This window comes from Caretta caretta, chromosome 10, assembly GCF_965140235.1.
Source record: "Caretta caretta isolate rCarCar2 chromosome 10, rCarCar1.hap1, whole genome shotgun sequence".
Classification (NCBI taxonomy): domain Eukaryota; kingdom Metazoa; phylum Chordata; order Testudines; family Cheloniidae; genus Caretta; species Caretta caretta.
This window is the reverse complement of record NC_134215.1, coordinates 68,630,798-68,649,277: the sequence shown is the minus strand read 5'-3', so window position 1 is coordinate 68,649,277 and position 18,480 is coordinate 68,630,798. Positions and strand designations below refer to the sequence as shown.

The 18,480-nt window shown below is 42.3% G+C and overlaps 2 protein-coding genes across 2 annotated transcripts in view; one reads left to right on the top strand and one right to left on the bottom strand.

Annotated features, from left to right (window-relative positions):
* Positions 1-6,381, top strand: part of IL16 (interleukin 16) — a 64,227-nt gene extending 57,846 nt beyond the window's left edge. The window contains exons 20-24 of the mRNA XM_075133149.1: positions 1,058-1,241; positions 2,378-2,479; positions 3,678-3,930; positions 5,236-5,361; positions 5,914-6,381. Of these exons, the coding sequence (XP_074989250.1) occupies positions 1,058-1,241; positions 2,378-2,479; positions 3,678-3,930; positions 5,236-5,361; positions 5,914-6,119 (871 nt within the window). The 3' untranslated portion in view covers positions 6,120-6,381. The remainder of the gene's footprint in view (positions 1-1,057; positions 1,242-2,377; positions 2,480-3,677; positions 3,931-5,235; positions 5,362-5,913) is intronic.
* A 6,156-nt stretch (positions 6,382-12,537) lies between these two features.
* STARD5 (StAR related lipid transfer domain containing 5) lies at positions 12,538-17,844 on the bottom strand. The gene is made up of 6 exons (XM_048868300.2): positions 17,667-17,844; positions 16,635-16,684; positions 16,365-16,497; positions 15,315-15,432; positions 14,168-14,261; positions 12,538-13,534 (listed from the first exon to the last, which is right to left on the bottom strand). The coding sequence occupies exons 1-6, from the start codon at positions 17,754-17,756 to the stop codon at positions 13,348-13,350; spliced, it is 672 nt and encodes a 223-aa protein (XP_048724257.1). The 5' UTR covers positions 17,757-17,844; the 3' UTR covers positions 12,538-13,347.
* Positions 17,845-18,480: the final 636 nt, after the last annotated feature.

Below are 18,480 nucleotides of genomic sequence, written 5' to 3'. Positions count from 1 at the left end.
GCATTGCACCAGAGATGTATTGCCTCTTATAAGGATTTGCCCTGCTCAGGTTATCAACATTAGATTTTTTTAATAACTGTTTTTTCATAATATTTTATAAATATCTAACCAGGTGAGGAATCTAGAAAAGACTAGCTAAATAAACTAGAATTAAAAAGTTGGGGAAGTTATTTTAAAAGCAGGACATGAACCTCCCAAACTTTGCCTCATGTTCTCCAAGGGTGATCCAGTATGTAATTCAAAATATATTGTACAGAAAATTTTTTAGTCTAGTCTCTGTTTTGCAGACATGCCTTCTGTGCTGCTAGTTTGATATGACAGTGTCATTAAATAAAGAGTGGGAGGCTATGTGCTTAACGGCTTTTGCAAAGATTATAGTTTGTGATGAATTAATGTCATGGGCCTTGGGGTTATGGTTTGGATAAGCATTTGCACTCTCAGGTACTTATCTGAACCTTTTGTAACTGCAAAAGTGGAAAGGGTATTTCCTAGTTCAAATTTGAAACACAGTGAAAACAACCTCTCTCACAAGAGTGTGGTACTTTTGATACCCGTTTCCAATCCCAGGTATAACTGGGAAGTTCAGAGTCACGTTAAAAAAGAAAAAAAAAGTTATCTGAACTTTTTTCCAATGCTCAGGGAAGGTTCAATTTGGTTGGGGGCAAAGATTCAAGAGGGTTCTTATTCCTTCACGAGAATGCTCACACAGGCGTGTCATCACTGAGGCATGGGGTGACCAGACAGCAAGTGTGAAAAATCGGGACAGGGAGTGGGGGATAATAGGTGCCTATATAAGACAAAGCCCCAAATATCGGGACTGTTCCTATAAAATCAGGACATCTGGTCACCCTACTGAGACAGCCCTGCCACCTCTTGGTATGTTACAGTAGGTATTACTGGGAACAAATAAATAGAGATCTGAACCACTTGGCCAATTACCAGGTAAACTCTAGTATGATCAAAAGATGAAGATTCCAGAATTGCCTGTTCTGTGCCATGGTGTGGAAGCCGCTATCACAAATTAATATTTCTTTTTTCCCTTTTCAAAATGGGAAAGCCTTTCTGAACTGAGAGACTATACTGTGAGTTTAACAGACAGTGGGAAAGAGGAAGAGAAACAGGAACACTGTTCATCTCAAGCATCTGGTGTGTCCGGGCAATCAGTCATCTCTCTGCTTTCCCCTGAAGAATTAAAGAAGCTTATAGAAGAAGTAAAATCACTAGATGAGGCTACCTTAAAGGTAAGTCCACTTTTCTGTACACACTATGCTCAAAGACAGCCTAACTGAGGAGCGGATGCTACTGTTTAATCTTTGCTATGTGAAATTTTTACAAACACACCAGTATCAATATGTAATAGTAATGCTCAGTTCTTTCAGCCATAAATCTCAAAGCACTTTACAAAGATGGCTTAGAATTATCAGCCCGATTTTACAGATGGGATAACTGAGGTACAGAGAGGGCAAAGCCAACATTTTCAAAAGTGTGCACCAATTTTAGGTACCCAATTAGAGATACCTTAAAGAGGCCTGATTTTCAGAGGCAGCGAACACCCATTTGACTCAAAAGGAGTTGTGGGAGCTCAGAAGAGCAGAAAATCAGGCCTTAATTGTCTCCAGTTTGGGCAATCAATAGCAGTGGACATTTTTGAAGACTTTGGTCTAAATGGCTTGGTCAAGATCATCATAAACAGAGGAAGAGTGGCGAATAAAATCCAGGCATTCTCACTCTTAGTTCAGTGGCCTGTCAACCAAACTATGCATCCAGCTACTGAAAAGCACATTGTTATGAGACAAGAAAAGATCAGTGAATCAGTTTCTCTTAAGAAAAAGTGTTATACTTGAATCCTTAAGAACACTGTAGTATATGCTACTAAAAAGAGATATTTTCCCTCATATTAACTGTAATCTAAAAGGGTAACAGACTGAAACAGCTCATTTCAGGCTACTGTTACAATTAAAACGTTAGCAAATGTACATTAAAAATAGCAACCAGGCTTAGAAGTAATTTTTTGAGCCACAGACCATTATTCATTGAGTAGGACGAGTTGTAGATAACAAAAGTTTTTCCTCTCAGAGTTAGAAGACCATGTACTCAGTTCTCACCACTGAGCCAATAATATTTTCTATTTCTATTTCAGTAGTGATCAGTGATCTTTAATATATTGTAATTTACAGCACATTCACTGAAGCAGCAAAACTTTTAGACACAAACTCATTCATAAGTTATGATAGCAAGGTGAAGTTAGCCCATTAAATAAAAACAAAGACAGAGTTTGCAGAATACACAGTGGATACAGGAGAAAATATACAGTTTTTCTAGTAATCTTGAATTATAGTAGGATGTATCTGAAATTATTTTATTTTTCTGTGTTTAGCAATTTGATGATATTCAGGTTACAATTTTGCATAAAGAAGAAGATGCTGGTCTTGGATTCAGCCTGGCAGGAGGAATCGATCTAGAAAACAAAGTTGTTACTGTAAGTAGCATCACTCTCATAAAATACTCCCACAATAAGCATTCAGTCCAAAAAAAGGTGGCAGAAAAAATGGAATGGGTTGAAAAGAGAACGTCAAAAATGGAAAAGGTTTGGAAGCTAAGACCTATGAGGACAGATTAAAGAAACTAGGCAAGTTCAAGGCTAGAGAAAATAAGAATATGGTGGGAATGGTAACAGTCTATACACAAGGAAACATTAGAAAATTAGAGCCAGCCAATGTAGTTTCAACTGCAAAATCTTCTCTCTCTCTCTCTCTCTCAAAAAAAAAAAAAAAAAAGGGGGGGGGGTTTAATCAAAAATGAACACTTTCTGCAGAAAAATATTTCAAATGGAAAATTTTGAAACAAAATTTGAATTTTGAATTGGGGTTATGTCATTTCATTTTGGTTTTCAAATTTTTTTTTTCAGAGTTTTGGGTTGTCCCCTTTTTGTCACCTTATGCAAACAAACAAATAAACAATATCTAAGTTTCCCCTCATGTTTTACTTTCTGGAACTTTTTGAACTTTGAAAAAGTTACAGTGACAAAAAGAAAAATGGAATTAATTTTGCCACTCCAATTTTTCAGAACTTCTTTTTAAAAAAATGTAGCTCCTTAACAGTACCCAGCAACCCTACATAAGCAGCATAGGACAGGAAATGGAAAAGAATATGAATATCTAAATGGGAATTTATGGTTGCAGAAGATAATTAGCAAATTGGAATGGAATGTTGCCAGAAAACTGGGATTAACATGCCTATTTTAAGTGCAATGGGATATTTAATCATCAGTAGTGATCAAGGCCTTCAGGAGCACAATACCTACTGCAGCATAGATTCAGCATGGACTCAGAGGAAGATGGTCACCTACTAAATAACCAGTCCCTCTTTTCAGATTCCTGACTCTTTCTCTCTCTCTCTCTCTCTTTAAGTCAATGGTGCAGGTTCAGGACAAGATGACTGACCTGGTTAGACTCTGTGAAATCTGATGGTTGATAGCATAAGCTGGTACCAGCTACAAGCCATCCAGTATCTCCTGCATCTTAATAGGCTTCTACCACAACAATTACAATACATGATCCTTAAAAATCAGCTTTCTTTCTTGCTAAGAAATGAAAATGTGTCACATTTAAACTTTACTAACTGTGAGATTTAGTCACATCTTCTCTTTTTTTTATGGTGGTTGGGGTCTCTAATAGGTTCACAGAGTATTTCCTAATGGACTAGCATCTCAGGAAGGAACTATCCAGAAAGGAGATGAAGTCTTATCCATTAATGGAAAGTCTCTTAAAGGTGCCACTCACAACGATGCCTTGGCGATCATGCGCCAGGCTCGACTGCCAAGGCAAGCTGTCGTAGTGACTAAAAGAGCTAAAGAGGAAGAAAAAAGTCTTAATGTTTCCGTTGACTCTACTACGTATTCTACAGAAAGTGAAACCACAACAGAAGCTAGTGAGTACTTTACTCCTGCATTAAATCACATCCGCTACCTATCTAGATATTTATATACCTCCCTGTTCTCACCACTACAGAATCCTTGCCCTTTACAAAGGGTTGCATGGGATTTAGCTAGACAAATATTGGAGTTGTGATTAAAAGTTGTACAACTGTTTAAAAATCCAGGAAGTCGGCTTTAAACAACCTGTTACTCAATTGATACTGCTCTCTGCTGTCCTAAGTCCCAGTCCTGCAAAATCTATCAGCCGGATCAGGATTCTAGGTGTATATATAAATAATCATTATGAAATTACAGATTGAAATCTATGCAGTCTTCAATATAAATCAGAGTTGCAATTTTGTAACATAAAATATTGACAATTTCATGCAAAACAACATATGCTATTTTATTCTGTATAATTATGTGGTAGGTGCTGATTTGGGGCTCAGCTGTGTACGAACAAAAAATCAATTAATATTGGTGGGGGAAAGGTATGCTGGAAAAATGCAATAAATAAAGATATTATAAATCTGTTAGTTTTACTAAGAAGTTATATATACACCTTACATAATTCACTAAACTGCACCAAAAAGCAAGATTCCTCAAAATGGAGTTCTGAAAAAATTCAGATAATGTCAAGCAAGTGAACAGGACTAACTGTATGTATAATGGCTACTCATGTGAGCAGTAATGAACTTTCATTTCAAGCCCCTAAAAGTTCCTGTGTTTTGAAAAATATTTTATTTGAAAGGATACTTTCTCCAGATTACCTAAATCATACTCTGGCCTCTAACACACCAGCTGGCTATATTCAAAACATATGGAGGACATACAGTTTTGTAGAATGATCTTTGTTCTTAGGATTTCTTTTTCAGAAGTCAGAGTTTTGTAATCCTATTTACATACCCCAAATAAACATTACTGGCTGTTTAGGTAATATTTGTTTTAATATCACCATCAGGTCACTTGTACTGAACACTTAATTTTGGAATATATACAGTATATCGAAATGTTAATGTGGCCCTAGCATGTTTATGTAATTCAAGCAAATGCCGTTTATATTAAATCCAACCTTTTCATTTGGCTCAGATTTCAACACATAAAAAATACATCCCCCTCCCCTGCCATAACCTTCTGTAGGAGCAATTAACTTTACGGTGACCAAAAAGATGAAGCAAATGGTCATTTTCTGCCTTGTTTTGCTCTATCATTTACATGCCTACACAAAATTGAACAAACAAAAACTCATTCTTTGTTCAGATGTTCTCACTTTTCAGAATATTTTGTACCCCTCCTGATACCATTCTATTTCTTTCCAGCAACCGAAGAGACAATCTGCACTGTAACTCTGGAAAAGACACCTGCTGGCTTAGGATTCAGTCTGGAAGGAGGGAAAGGCTCCATCCATGGAGATAAACCCATCATCATCAACAGGATTTTTAAAGGTAGAGGTGTTTAAACACTCTCTCTCTCTTTTATATGTATATTATACACACACACACACCCACGGTCAGATCCTCAGCTGCGGTAAACTGGAGTAGTTCCATTGACTGATCTCTACCAGATGAGGATCCGGCCCATGATAATTTTTATTGAAACTGCAGCATGACATTTTGTTGTGCGGGATGAACTCCTTGCTCTGGAATTAGACCAGACGCATTTTATACCATTTATACAGAAACACACTTCTTCTTTTGCATGGAAATGGCAACATTTACAAGTTAGCAGAAAGGTTTGAAATCCATTTGAGGCCTTCCAAAGATGCAGAGTGTGCTTTTGCGATAGCTCCTGGAAATGAAAAGAGGGGGCACTTGTCCACAATGTGTTCAGTGGTTTGGAGGTCTCTGCATTTGCACTGTGGCAAATACTTGATTCTCCCATTTGTGCATCAGATGTGCACATCTTCCATGTAACATCCTAGTACAGCTATCCATAATTACAACAACAAAGATTTCCCCACACAGAAAAACTTAAGTAAATTCATTGTCTCCTCACAGGAATTGCATCAGAACAGAGCAATACTGTTCAGCCTGGTGATGAGCTACTGCAAGTGCACACAACTGTTATGCAAGGACTCACCCGTTTTGAAGCTTGGAATATCATCAAGGCATTACCTGATGGGCCCATAACTGCTACCATCAAGAGGAAAAATCCAAGTTCTGTTACCACCACATCATCTGAAACTTTGCAAGGAGAAGTATGAAACTGCTGCCAGGATTAAAACAAACACACCCATAACATTTCATTACTTAAAGCCATTTACCAACACAGCACCAATATTGTGAAAGTGCAGATGATCATATAGCAAGTTTTACAGGTCTCTTTGCAACCTCAAAGCAAGTTGTCCAGAATAAGAGAAGGTTATACAATTTCTTTTACAATATTCATAAGCAGCTGTTGCAAATTCTAGAATGCTAAAAAAAGGTCTTAATATGATGAGTGTAATAAAATGTGTGAAAATTGCAGTACTCTCTATCTTATATAAATCCATTTGATGGTGTCACAGACTAGTGTGCAAAGTTAATTTAACCACCAAATTTAAGGAAAATTAGAAACAGGCCAAAACCGTAGGGCAGATTCTCAGTCCTGCTCCAGAGACTAACCACAAACCCTAGCTGGGGACTGCGTAACAGTGGGTGCAGAATAGAAATGGTTGGCTCCTAAATCTCCCTCCCCACAGCTTCCAGCACATGGGGAAGGGAGGAAGGCAGGGAAAGCAGCCAAAGAAGGATGGGCTCTATCCAGCACAAAGGAGCCAGGGCCGCCCAGTACAGAATATCTCTTATAAAGAGGAATTCTTTGCTAGCATAAAGCTGGCTCTGCTGCCTCCTACGCCAGTTGCCCCACACCCCCATTGTAAGGGGGGAAAAAGAGGCTGTTTGGGGATATTCTGGGGTCAGAAGAGGGAGAAGAGAGGACGGGACAGGACATAGTAGAGCTCCAGTTTATCCTCCACTGGCATAACAGCCCTGACACGTAAGTTAGAGTTGCACTGAACAGCAATCATTTGCTCAGTGGCCAAGCAGCTCTGAATCCAGGAGTTGTGACTGGTTTCCTGCAGCGCTCCCACCCCTAAATCGGACAGAGTAGAGAATCAAGCTAATATAGATGCAAATCTCATTTGTCTGAGTGGGAAATTAAGCACATGCATCTGAAGAACATTGTACCGCAGCACAGTATTTACTGTGAAACAAGAATCTGAAAAGCCCTCACAATGCCCAGGCGTTGCGTTGTGAATTAAAAATATCTTAAGTACAGGGTTGAGAATTTTGAAAGGCATTCAGGGATTTCTCTGCTCAGCGCTGCAATGCCTAAATGATGCAGGGGCCTAAGTCATCAAAAGTCACTTAGCAGCCTACATTTCATTACAAGTCAATGGGTCCCTAAGTGTCGAAGTCACCTCTGAAAATGAGACTTGGGCTCCTAAGTCACTTAGGCCTTGCAACACTGAGCAAAGCAATACCTAAATGCTTTTAAAAATCTGGGCCAGAGTAACAAGGACATTTAGAACTGAACCTGGTTATATAGTTTGTGTAATTTTTAACATCACTGCATTAGTATTTAAAACGAAAATACCAATGATTGCTTATGGGATTTAAGGCTCGTTGAGCCAGTTGGTGACTGGAAATACTAAATACCTTGGGGACAGATCTGGCATTGATGGTTACACAAGGCATGCCATTGCTTCAAAGGGAGAGTGCTGTGTAAACATTGATAGCGTACTACAGCATCTTTGTCAGGGTACACCCAAGAATTGACCAGTCTTCAATACCTACTAGTACAGTGCCCTGGAAGATATTACCTCCTTGACCTCCTCTATATATTTCTAGCACTTACAATAGAATTTAAAGTAACAAAAAGTTAATGCAACCGTAACTTATTTACTTAATTTATTATTGTGCTAAAACTAAAAGACAAGAGGGGAACAAATTTTGTGATTCATGCTAGTTCATATACAGTAAATGAATGTATGACCAATACGAATGACAAAAAAAAAAAAAAAGCCCTAAGAGCATCAGAATCTATGGTTCAACAGTCCAATTATTTCCCCCCGTTTGTTTAAAGAGATGTTGCTGAAAGCAGCACCAACCACGGATTGTTCCACTGTTACCACTGCTAGTAGAATTTTAAGAGGTTTTGTTATTTTCAAAATATGCAGTGGACTTAAACACGGAGACAAGTTTTTACATATTTTTATTGGCCCCAAGTTTTCAAAATAAGTCTCTTGTGTACATGCACCTAACACTGCATTATCACTAGGATTTGTATTAGAGCACCCAGGAGCCCCAGTCATAGACCAGGGGCTTATCGGAAAGATGCTGTATAAACAGAACAAAAGGCCAGTCCTTGCTCCAAAGAGTTGTCTTATGAGAGATTAAAGTTGCTACTTAGTTTGGTCAAGACAGTGCCTCTTTGCCCTGTGGTCCTTTTGGTCTCCTCAGACCTGCCTTGTTAATATAGGGACATAACATTAAGATCGCTGATTATTACATACCACAGTGTTAATCCTAAAGGGCAAAAGCAATTGTTATTCTTTAATCAACAGCCAAAAAAAATATTGTAGTAATAGGCCATGCGAAGATAAGCAATACAAGAGTCTAGTCAAGCCATGATTTCCTTTTTTTGCACAGTACATAATTTTACAATTTCCTGTTTAGCTCCCTCTCTTTCTCTCCCCACATGTGAAATCTCATCTGGTTAGCCACTTCTAAGTAAATATCATTTCCGCAGTGTGTATACAGGAGGATCAACATTTTTAAAGCAGCTGTCTATACAGATCAGTGGTTCTCAACCAGGAATATGCGTATTCCTAGGGGAATGCAGAGGTCTTCTAGGGCAGGGGTGGGCAAACTTTTTGGCCTAATGGCCACATCGGGGTTGCAAAACAGTATGGATGGCTGGGAAGGGAAGTCTGTGCCTTCCCAAACAGACTGGCCCCCGCCCCCTGACTGCTCCCCTCAGAACCCCTGACCCATCCAACGCCCCCTGCTCCTTGTCCCCTGACCACTCCCCCGGGACCCCGCCCCAACCACACACCCCCTGCTCCCTGTCTCCTGACCCCCGCAACCTCCACCCCATCCAACCGCCCTCTGTCCCCTGACTGCCCCCCAGGACCTCCCGCCCCTTTCCAACCCCCCCGCCCTTACCATGCCGCTCAGAGCAGCAGGACAGGCTTCTTAGAAAGACTGGGAGGTGGGTGGGCGCAAGCCGCACTGCCTGTGTGGCTGTGTAGCTGCGGGGGAGGGGGGACAGCAGGGGAAGGACCTCCCCGGCCAGGAGCTCAGGGGCCGGGTAGGACAGTCCCGCGGGCCGGATGTGGCCTGTGGGCTGTAGTTTGCCCACCTCTGTTCTAGGGGCTACATCAACTTATCTAGATATTTGCCTAATTTTACAACAGGCTACATAAAAAGCACTAGCAAAGTCAGTACAAACTAAAATTTCATACAATGACTTGTTTATACTGCTCTAGATACTATACACTGAAATGTAAGTACAATATTTATATTCCAATTGATTTATTTTACAATTATATGGTAAAAATGAAAAAGCCGTTTTTCAGTAATCGTGAGCTGTGACACTTTTGTATTTTTATGTTCGTTTTGTAAACAAGTAGTTTTTAAGTGAGGTAAAACTCAGGGGTACGTAAGACAAATCAGACTCCTGTACAGGAGTCTGGAAAGGTTGAGAGCCACTGACACAGGTAACATGAAAAATCTGAATCAGTGGTCACTTTAGCGGCTGTACAGCGAAGCAGGCCCTGAGCTCTTCAGTTCTGTTCTGGCTCAAGTCTGCAAAAGCCAGGTCAAACTCTTTTTGTGGGTTTTCACAGCCTTGCTCAGAAAGCCTGAGAGATTGTATTAGATAACAGACCTTGTACAGGGCAGAAAGAAAGATTGTATTAGATAATAGCCCTTGTATAGGGCGGCCTGCGCTGGCATCAGCTTTAGTCATTAACAAAAAAATCATCCAAAACTTGAACCAAGCTTTACAAAGGTTGTAATAATTTCAGATCACCCGTGTGCTCCTCCCTCTCCTGGCTACCAGTCTTTTAGGTTTCTGAACCTCTGCATTTCCCGGTTCTGGCAGAGACCAAAAGCAGGAATGCCAATGTCCCATGTAAAACAGAAGTGTCTCCCAATATTCCAGTTTCCCCCAAAAGCAGGAAGTCCCAGCAATCTTACAAGACAGCCAGTACTTACAAATTTCCAGCCTACTTTGGCAGAGTAGAGGGCTCACAGAGCAGTCCTGTGATGGGCTGAACACCCTCAGATTCTATTGAACCAAGTGTGCTCAGCACCTCACAGAACCGATCCTTTAAATTATTCAGATTCTGGTTCTGCCCTTCTGAGTAATATTTACTCATGGGTAATGCCATTGACCTCAAAAGGACTACAGGCATGAGTGAAGGTGGTTGGATCAGGCCTAAGGTTTAGATAAACCCTTGATCTTTTGGGTACTTAAAAAACACAAGGCCCTCATCCTGCAAAGACTACACACATGCTTAACTTCATGCACAGTGAGTGGTCAGTAGGACAACTCACGGTGTGTTAAGCATGAACATAAGCCTTTGCAGGACAGGGGCCCAAACCTCTCCCTCACAGAAGCACTTGTCATTCTTCATAGTTGCACTATGCAGCAGTCTAAGTTAAAAACAAAAAAAAAACCAGGACTAGACAACAGCTGAAGGGCTCAATCCTGCAAGATGCTGAGTACCCACCCCCATCACTAAAATATCTACCTCATCCTGCAGCCATCTCCAGAGTGTCTGAGCAGCTAAGGGCATTTCCAACCTCACAGGATTGGCCTAAAGCCCCAAGATAGCACAGAGCGATCTTGAAAGGTGCAGAGCTCCTTTAAGTCTCATTGGCAATGGGAGTTGAGGGGACACTATGACAGAGTTAAAGGATAATTCAGAAGAACAAAAATGTGAAACAGAAAATAGTTTATTTAATTTGCTACTCCCACTGGCAAGTTTTAAAAGCCTCAGTCACAAAAGAAACTAAATTTAACCCCCCTTCCCTAAAATTCTATTACATACATTAAAAACTACAGTGGAAATATTTGTACATAAATGTCCCACAAACCACAACACATGAACAGAAATTTAAATGTATTAACATAATTAAATACATAATAAAGTAAAAGCACTACAATTGCAACCTGATTAACATGTTTCCAACTCAATCACAAATGATCATTTTTTCTTTTGTAAAAGGATAAATGAATAGTATGCTGTTTATAATAACTTCTGACATTACCTAAGTAACCAGATATATAAATACCTTTGAAGACTGCACACATCACTGTATTTTACATAAATAGCTGATTTCCTAAGATATACCCTGAGGTGTGTCCGTCTTGGAGACGGAAACAAGAATGTCTTACTTTTATGAACAAGTCAGTCAAGATTAGTCCACAATACTTTACAGAAAGGACGATTCACAAGTTCACAACACTGTCAACAACATATTGGAAAATTGTTCAAATGCATGATCATTTCTAATGCAGTTAGAAAAATGACAAGTAAAGTACTTTAATACATCTCTTTATTTATTGCCATCATGTCAGTGCAGTTTGATTTATGACATTTTGTAAATCAGAATTTTTTGGTAGAAAGGGGATGATGGGAGAGGACAAGGCCCAGGGATCTGTGAATTGGTTGAGGATATTAGGCCCTGATTCAGCAAAACACTTAAGTATATGCTTAACATTAGCACTGAACTCAGTCGAACTTCAGTGCATGCTGAATCAGGCCCTTATAGTCTAGAATGAGTGGGTCCATAGGTTCTCACCTACCCAATTCATTGTGGTCTATCCCATTTTTGGGGTTGGTCCCAATCTAATATCTCAAACTATATTGATGTCAGCAGCAAAGGAGCTAGCTTCCCCCTTCAGAAAGGAACATTGTTTCATATGGGTCATTAGGTAGAATCTGAGATATAACAGGGCTCCCTCGGATCTCACTTATACTGATGGAACTATATTGACTTCAGCAGAGCTGCTCCTGGTTTCACTCCTGGGAGAATTCTGCACCACTGCGCACAATTCATGTCCCCCGCAGATTTCTTTGCTTCCCCGCAGAAAAATGATTTTCTGACAGGGAAGCAAAGGGAAGCTGCAAGAGTGGTCACGCACCCTTCCCTAGCAGTGCAGGCACATCATTTCAGGCACCTGGAGCAGTTCATGGAGAGGTAAATCACTATAGTGGCTCTTACCCTGACCTGGGATCAGCTGCTAGACCCACCCCCAGAAACCTTCCCTGGCTGTAGGAAGCTCAGCATCCTCTCCTGCTTCCTGCCAGCATCGCTCCTCAGCCACAGGGGAGGGGTCGCTGTACGGGGAGCTGCTCCCCTGTCCGCCCAACCCCCTGTATTGAACCCCCCATACTCAGACCCCCCCAAGCCTCACCCCGTACACCCAGATGCCCCAGAGCCCTCCATACCTGAACCTCACCCCGCTGAATCTAAACCCCTGCACCCAGACCCCCACCTCTGCACCCAGACCACCCCCTGCAACTGCATCCCCTGACGAGCCCCCCCACAGACCTCCACCCCACTGAACCCCAGCTAGCTGTACCTGGATCCCCAAGCCCCACTCCTCCAGCACCCAGACTCCCCCCCCCACTGAGTCCCCCACACCCAGACCCGCTGCTGAGCCCCAACCACCTGCACCTGGAACCGCCCCTCCAAAGAGCCTCTGTGCATCCAGATTGTTCAATACAGAACCCTCTCACCCCACACCGAGCCCCTCCACACTTGGATCCTGCCTGGTTGAGCCTGCTTGCCCCACACCTGGTACATCTGGCATGGAGGATCAGGGCCCTGGGGTGTTTCTGAGGCCGGCCCTGCCCTGGTGCTGTGTCAGGATTGGGTGCAACCTCACCACGAGTCAGTGTCCTGGGAGTGGGGAGGGAGGCTGGACAGCAAGTGACCTGTGCTCCCCACTGCCATGCTGGAGCCTCCACATTTGTCTGACAAATAAAACTTGCAGAATTTTAAAATATTGTGTGCAGAAATTTTTTAGCGCAGAATTTTAAATTTTTGGGGCAGAATTCCCTCAGGAGTAACCTGGTTTACACAGATGAAGTATGATCATAAACAGGCCTGAAGTGTGGCTTCTCCTCCAGGAGGGGGCAGCAGAATTTCCTCTGGAATACTGCTGGAATAATGTCACTTATTTTAATAGTTACAAAAATACAGTATCACAAGGTAGTGCATTTTTAAACAGAAAAGCAGGTACAAAAATTATAAATCCTATATTAAAAATGGACTTTGAGACAAGGAACTGTTCCCACTTCAACTTTCCTACCTATCTCTATTGTTAGAAAGGCATTGTAGGTCGGTTTCTGATCCCATCGTTTCTTCCATTTTTATCTTAATCTAATCTGTAATGCCACCAATCATAGCTTTTCGAACCCTCCCTTCTAAGTTTCAGCAACGAGACTCGTATTTCCTTTGAGAAAATGCCGGTCGAGTTTTCACTGTCTTTACCGCTTTGGACAGATTGCTGTAAAATCCAGCCATGCTGCTCGGAAAGAATGAGTCCACTACAGTCTGGGGAAGATAGCCACCAAGATCAGTCTGAAAGAAAGTGAGGACTTGGGTCTTGTCTGGTACCCTGGAAAAACAACACATCAGTGCAACTCATCTTACAAACAGAAGTGTAAAACTTTATAAGATTTCTTATATTTCAGTTACGTGTTATCTGTGGACAAATATTTCTATGCCTGTTCCATAGAATGGGCACAAAGCAAACGTCCCAATTACTCTCCCATCAATTTGCCTTTACCTACCCCTACAAGGAAAGGATAGTAAATTTCCCAGTTAATTTAGGCTGATTCAGCAGAGCACTTAAGTATGTGCTGAACTTTAAGTCAGTGAAATTGCCTCATTGAAGTCAGTGGGACTACCCATATACCTAAAGTTAAGCACATGTTTATTTGCTCTACTGGGTCAGATTCTTAATCCTTGGCTTCTCAGCTGAGAATGCCAATGAGGATACCCACTGTGATGATAGTTTCTGTAATGTTAACAGATGTCCGCTAGGAAATGGAAAAAAGAGACTAACTCATTTCATGTAGGGCACTGAACATCACTAAGTTTAAATGACAATGTCTACCCAGCCACAACCAGATATAAACCAGTAACTGGCAGAGGGTTCTCTGTTGAATGGTGCACATTAACACACACACGATAGCTATGGATAGGACTTTCAAGTACAGCATATGTAATATTCAAATAGACTTCTTACCCTGGAACAGGTATACAGAAACAGCCACAGGGATAATTAAACCCTCTAACGTATGTGGGTTGGGGAGGACTGAGTGGATGTTCCACATTGGTTGCTATAAGAAAAAAAATCACTAACAGTAAAAGTTTTCTACCACAGTAAACACCGCCAGCTGACAAGCATTTACGATGAAAGCTAATCAAAGATTCTTGAGGTTGAGGTTCTTTGGCCTGTGTTATGCATGGTGATCATAATATTCCTTTCTGGTCATCAAATCTATAAATCAAAGTACTGCATGCATTATAGGAATGATTTCTGCTGGTATGGACTGTACATCAAGGCACTTCAAGACATTTACTGGGCTTGTACAGTATTATGGCACCACAGTGTTTTAATAGTAACTTGAGTTGCTTGCACTCTAATCTAAAAGTAAAGATAAACGCATTTCACAAAGATGATCCTCTCTTGGTCTTTTGAGAAGGCCTAGGCTCACTGCCCTATCTATCTATAGAGAGCGCGTGCGCGAGAGAGTCCTGCCTGGTGATCCAAAGAGGCACTGTGGGGCACTGAGACTCTTGACTTACGACTTAATAAAAGATGTAAATGAATGTGAGGAAAGAAAGAGGAATATATGCACATAGTACCAGCAGCTTGAAATAGTTGCTCTCTGCAGGAAAACTAATCACTAGTGGGGTACTCTATGGGCACATCTCTTCACTGGCTTTAGTTAAGCAAAATTTAACAGCTTTCAGTACATCTTATGAAGTGATCAGAGGCAATGCCTCCAAAGGAACTTTCTTAGGCACTTCTACAAGCTCTAAAAAAATGTACACAGCTGAATACTAACTGAAATATCTGTTCCTTCCCAGAAGAACGCTATGAAAAAGAACAATAAGCAAACGGTATAATCACTGACTGAAGAGTGTAAATATTGCTGATATTCTATATGGCGATAATGATGTAATTAAGCACTAATATAAGCTAATAACTATTGACTAAGCATCTTCTGACCAAGATTTTTATTGTATATCTAACAAACATATATATTTTGAAAAACAAAAAGAATATATCCTGGAAGATTTTCAGTTATATTCACTAACTTACTGTTAATATAAAATATAATACAATACAATATAATATAAATGGATTGGAAATTTAACTATTTTACCAGCAGATGCTATAGTCCCGTCTTCATACTGCTTAATTAGCACCACATCTACAAAATCTCTTGGAGAAATAATCTTCATGAAGGCTGATGGGGTAATAGTTCTGCATATAGAGATAGTCTACAAAATACAAACAGCATTAAATCACACTGTATATGTACATATAAATGCAGTGATGTGCTTCTAACATAATAAGTGAGAGATTGTGATATCTGTTATCATGCTTACTTGACAAGCAGTGCCATTTATTTCAATTACACAAATTTGTAGAATAACTTACTATTCAGCGTGAATAAATGTATCCACTAAGTCTTGACTCAAGGGCATTTTTATGGGACAATGCAGTGATGCGAGGTGGATCCAATGCCATAAGAACAAGCAACACAATGCTCTTTAAGCAGAGAGTCACCCACAGATATACTCATAGATGTAGTAATTTACAAACTCCAATTTCAGGGAGATAATAACTTTGTTGCATCAAACTTGGTGTATAGCCCTATTATCCCACAGGAAATTTAACACAGTTCCCTTGTATCTAAACATCTGGTCCACCATAATGGTGAATGTTATATAAGCTGGACAAGTCTGTACATACAGAATGGAAGACTCTCTCATAAGTAGTTTACAAATGTATCTTTTTGTATTTAATTCTAAGTAACGTGAAGATTCTCACAAGCTGATAAAAATGAAAGGCTCTGAAATTCAATTGAATGTTCCCTGCACTCATGTTGGTGTGCTTAGGTACTGAAGAAAGGCAGGATGAGTTCAATGCAGTATGTGTTGTGGTGGCAAAATGCCTTAAACTCCAAGCTCAGAGTTAAATATATAAATGACTTTGCATTTGTTGGGTGGTGAGAAACCTCTTCATTAGTTAAACACAGATGTGTATATTTTATTTTTTTAAGTTTACCTTATTTTACCAATAACTATTGTTTAAAATATTATGAATGAACACTTATGAGAGTAAGCATGATAAAACAATATAACTCTGGAGTTATGTGATGTGATGGGAATTTAACCACAATGCTCCGTAACATTTTCATGGAACTTACATCACTAATAGTTTCAATCAGCTCAAAGTCCTTCACATTTTGGTCCCATTTTGTTCTAAGTCCACCAGCTTCTGGTTTTAAGCACTCCCAGACAGCCTCAGGACTTGCAGAGACTATTCCATCTCCTTTGTATCTGTAAGAAAACAAACATGAAACTAAAATTAACTTTGCATTTTTCTCCTGCTCCTTTACCCCAACAGGTAAGAGTTATTCACTCACACACAGACAGACACCGCCCTCACCCCTGTAATTTTTGAATACCTTACTTACATGTTGCCAGAAAACTCAGTTGATGGTCTCCAATAAATTGAAACTTCATTCTATCAAAAGTGAAATAAGTGAAGACAGCCTTCAGACTTCATGTAGCAATTAACAGGCTAATCTCTTTGCCACAGCTAGCTAGTCGACATGCCAAACCCATGGAAAAAAAAACAGAAATTGGGCTTATTTTTGGTTTAATTGTCTTGTGAGTTGTTTGTTGGCTAGTTTTTGGCTTATAGATTGTTTTGCTTGTAGCTTGTTGCAACTTGTTCCTTTTTTTTTTTTTGATTGGCTCCTGGCAGCAGGGGCAGGGTGAGGGGGTGGGGAAGCAGGGGTGCACAGCGCGCCCACCACACTCCCAGACTGCATGCTGGGGGGAATCTAGTCACATAGAGTGTTGGGGTTCTTAGGGATTTGCTTGTTTTGAAATGGGATTAGCTTGATTTTTGGCATATTGTGAAAGTCGGGGTGCTTATTTATCGCGTGAAAGTTGGCAACTGTGCTAGCTAGTTTTCTTTGTCAGTGATTACTGACCCATCTAAAGGGCTGGCAAATAAAATAACTTCCTAGGATTTTAATTACAAATCCTACCTCAGAGCTAACCGTTAGCAGAATTGTATAAAGGTCTGAACTGTCACAACAAAGTCCTGATCATTGTTAGCTGCCAATACTTTGCCAGGAGAGTCACAAATCTGGGAAATAACTTCCGGCCTTAGTCTGCAGGGGGCTGAGCGCCTCCTACTAAGTCCCCCGGCCACCGACCCTTGTTTGTCATTGGCGCCCAGACACGAGGGTGATGGGCATCCAGGAAGACCAGAGAGAGAGCAGCAGCGGGACCCAGAACCCCGCAGGGGCGGCCACGGTTTGAATGCTCCCCCAGGGGATCCAACACCCTCCTGCGGCAGCGCCCAGATGAACCAGTGACCGGTTTTGCCCTGCCCCGAGGGAGGAACGGGAACCGGAGGCAGAAATGGAAGCGGGGCGGCAGAGCTGCCATGTCCCCAGTGGACTCGCTCCGGAGCCCGGGCCCTGCCTGCTCACCGTGCGCTTACAGCTCTGCCAGCCACTCGGGTCCTTCCGGTAGAGCTGCACGGTGTCCGCCAGCGAGCGGACCCGCTCCTGGTAAGCCATGGCGAGCGCCGGGCCCGGGTGCGGCGATGCGCCGGGCCGGCCGGAGGAGCCCCTGCCCACAGGGGGCCGGGCTCTCGCCGATAGGCGCTGCCAGCCTGGGCCGAGCCCAGCGCCTCCCACTCACCTGATGGCGCTGCCCGTGCCTTTGTGGGAGGGGCGCCGGGGCTCCTGGGCGGGCCTCCCCAGGCCGCCAGCGCCAGCCTCTGCTCCCGGCGGCGGGGGGTTAGCAGCGCCCCAGCGTGGCGGGCGCGACGCGGCTCGGTCCCTGGGGGCTGCTCCACCCGCTCGGCCCGCCCCCAGCAGCGCGCCCTACCCCCTCTTCCCGAGCTGGCCGGGGCTGAGAGGGAGGGGCGGGCGCATGTGAGAGGAAGGGGCGGGGTGTGGGAGGGAGGGAGAGAGAGGAAAAGAGGGTGGGTGTGAGGGAGGGAGAGGAAGAGAGGGGGTGTGTGAGAAAGGGGGGGGGGTGTGTGAGGGAGGGAGGGAGGGGGGAGAGGGGGTGTGAGAGAGAGGGGTGTGTGTGAGGGAGGGAGGGAGGGAGGGGAGAGAGGGGGTGTGAGAGAGAGGGGTGTGTGTGAGGAAGGGAGGGAGGGAAGAGAGGGGGTGTGAGAGTGTGTGTGTGTGTGTGTGAGGGAGAGAGAGGGAGGGAGAGGAAAAGAGGGTGTGTATGTGGGGGGGAAGGAGGGAAGGTGTGAGAGGAATGGAGGGGTGTGTGTGTGTGGAAGAG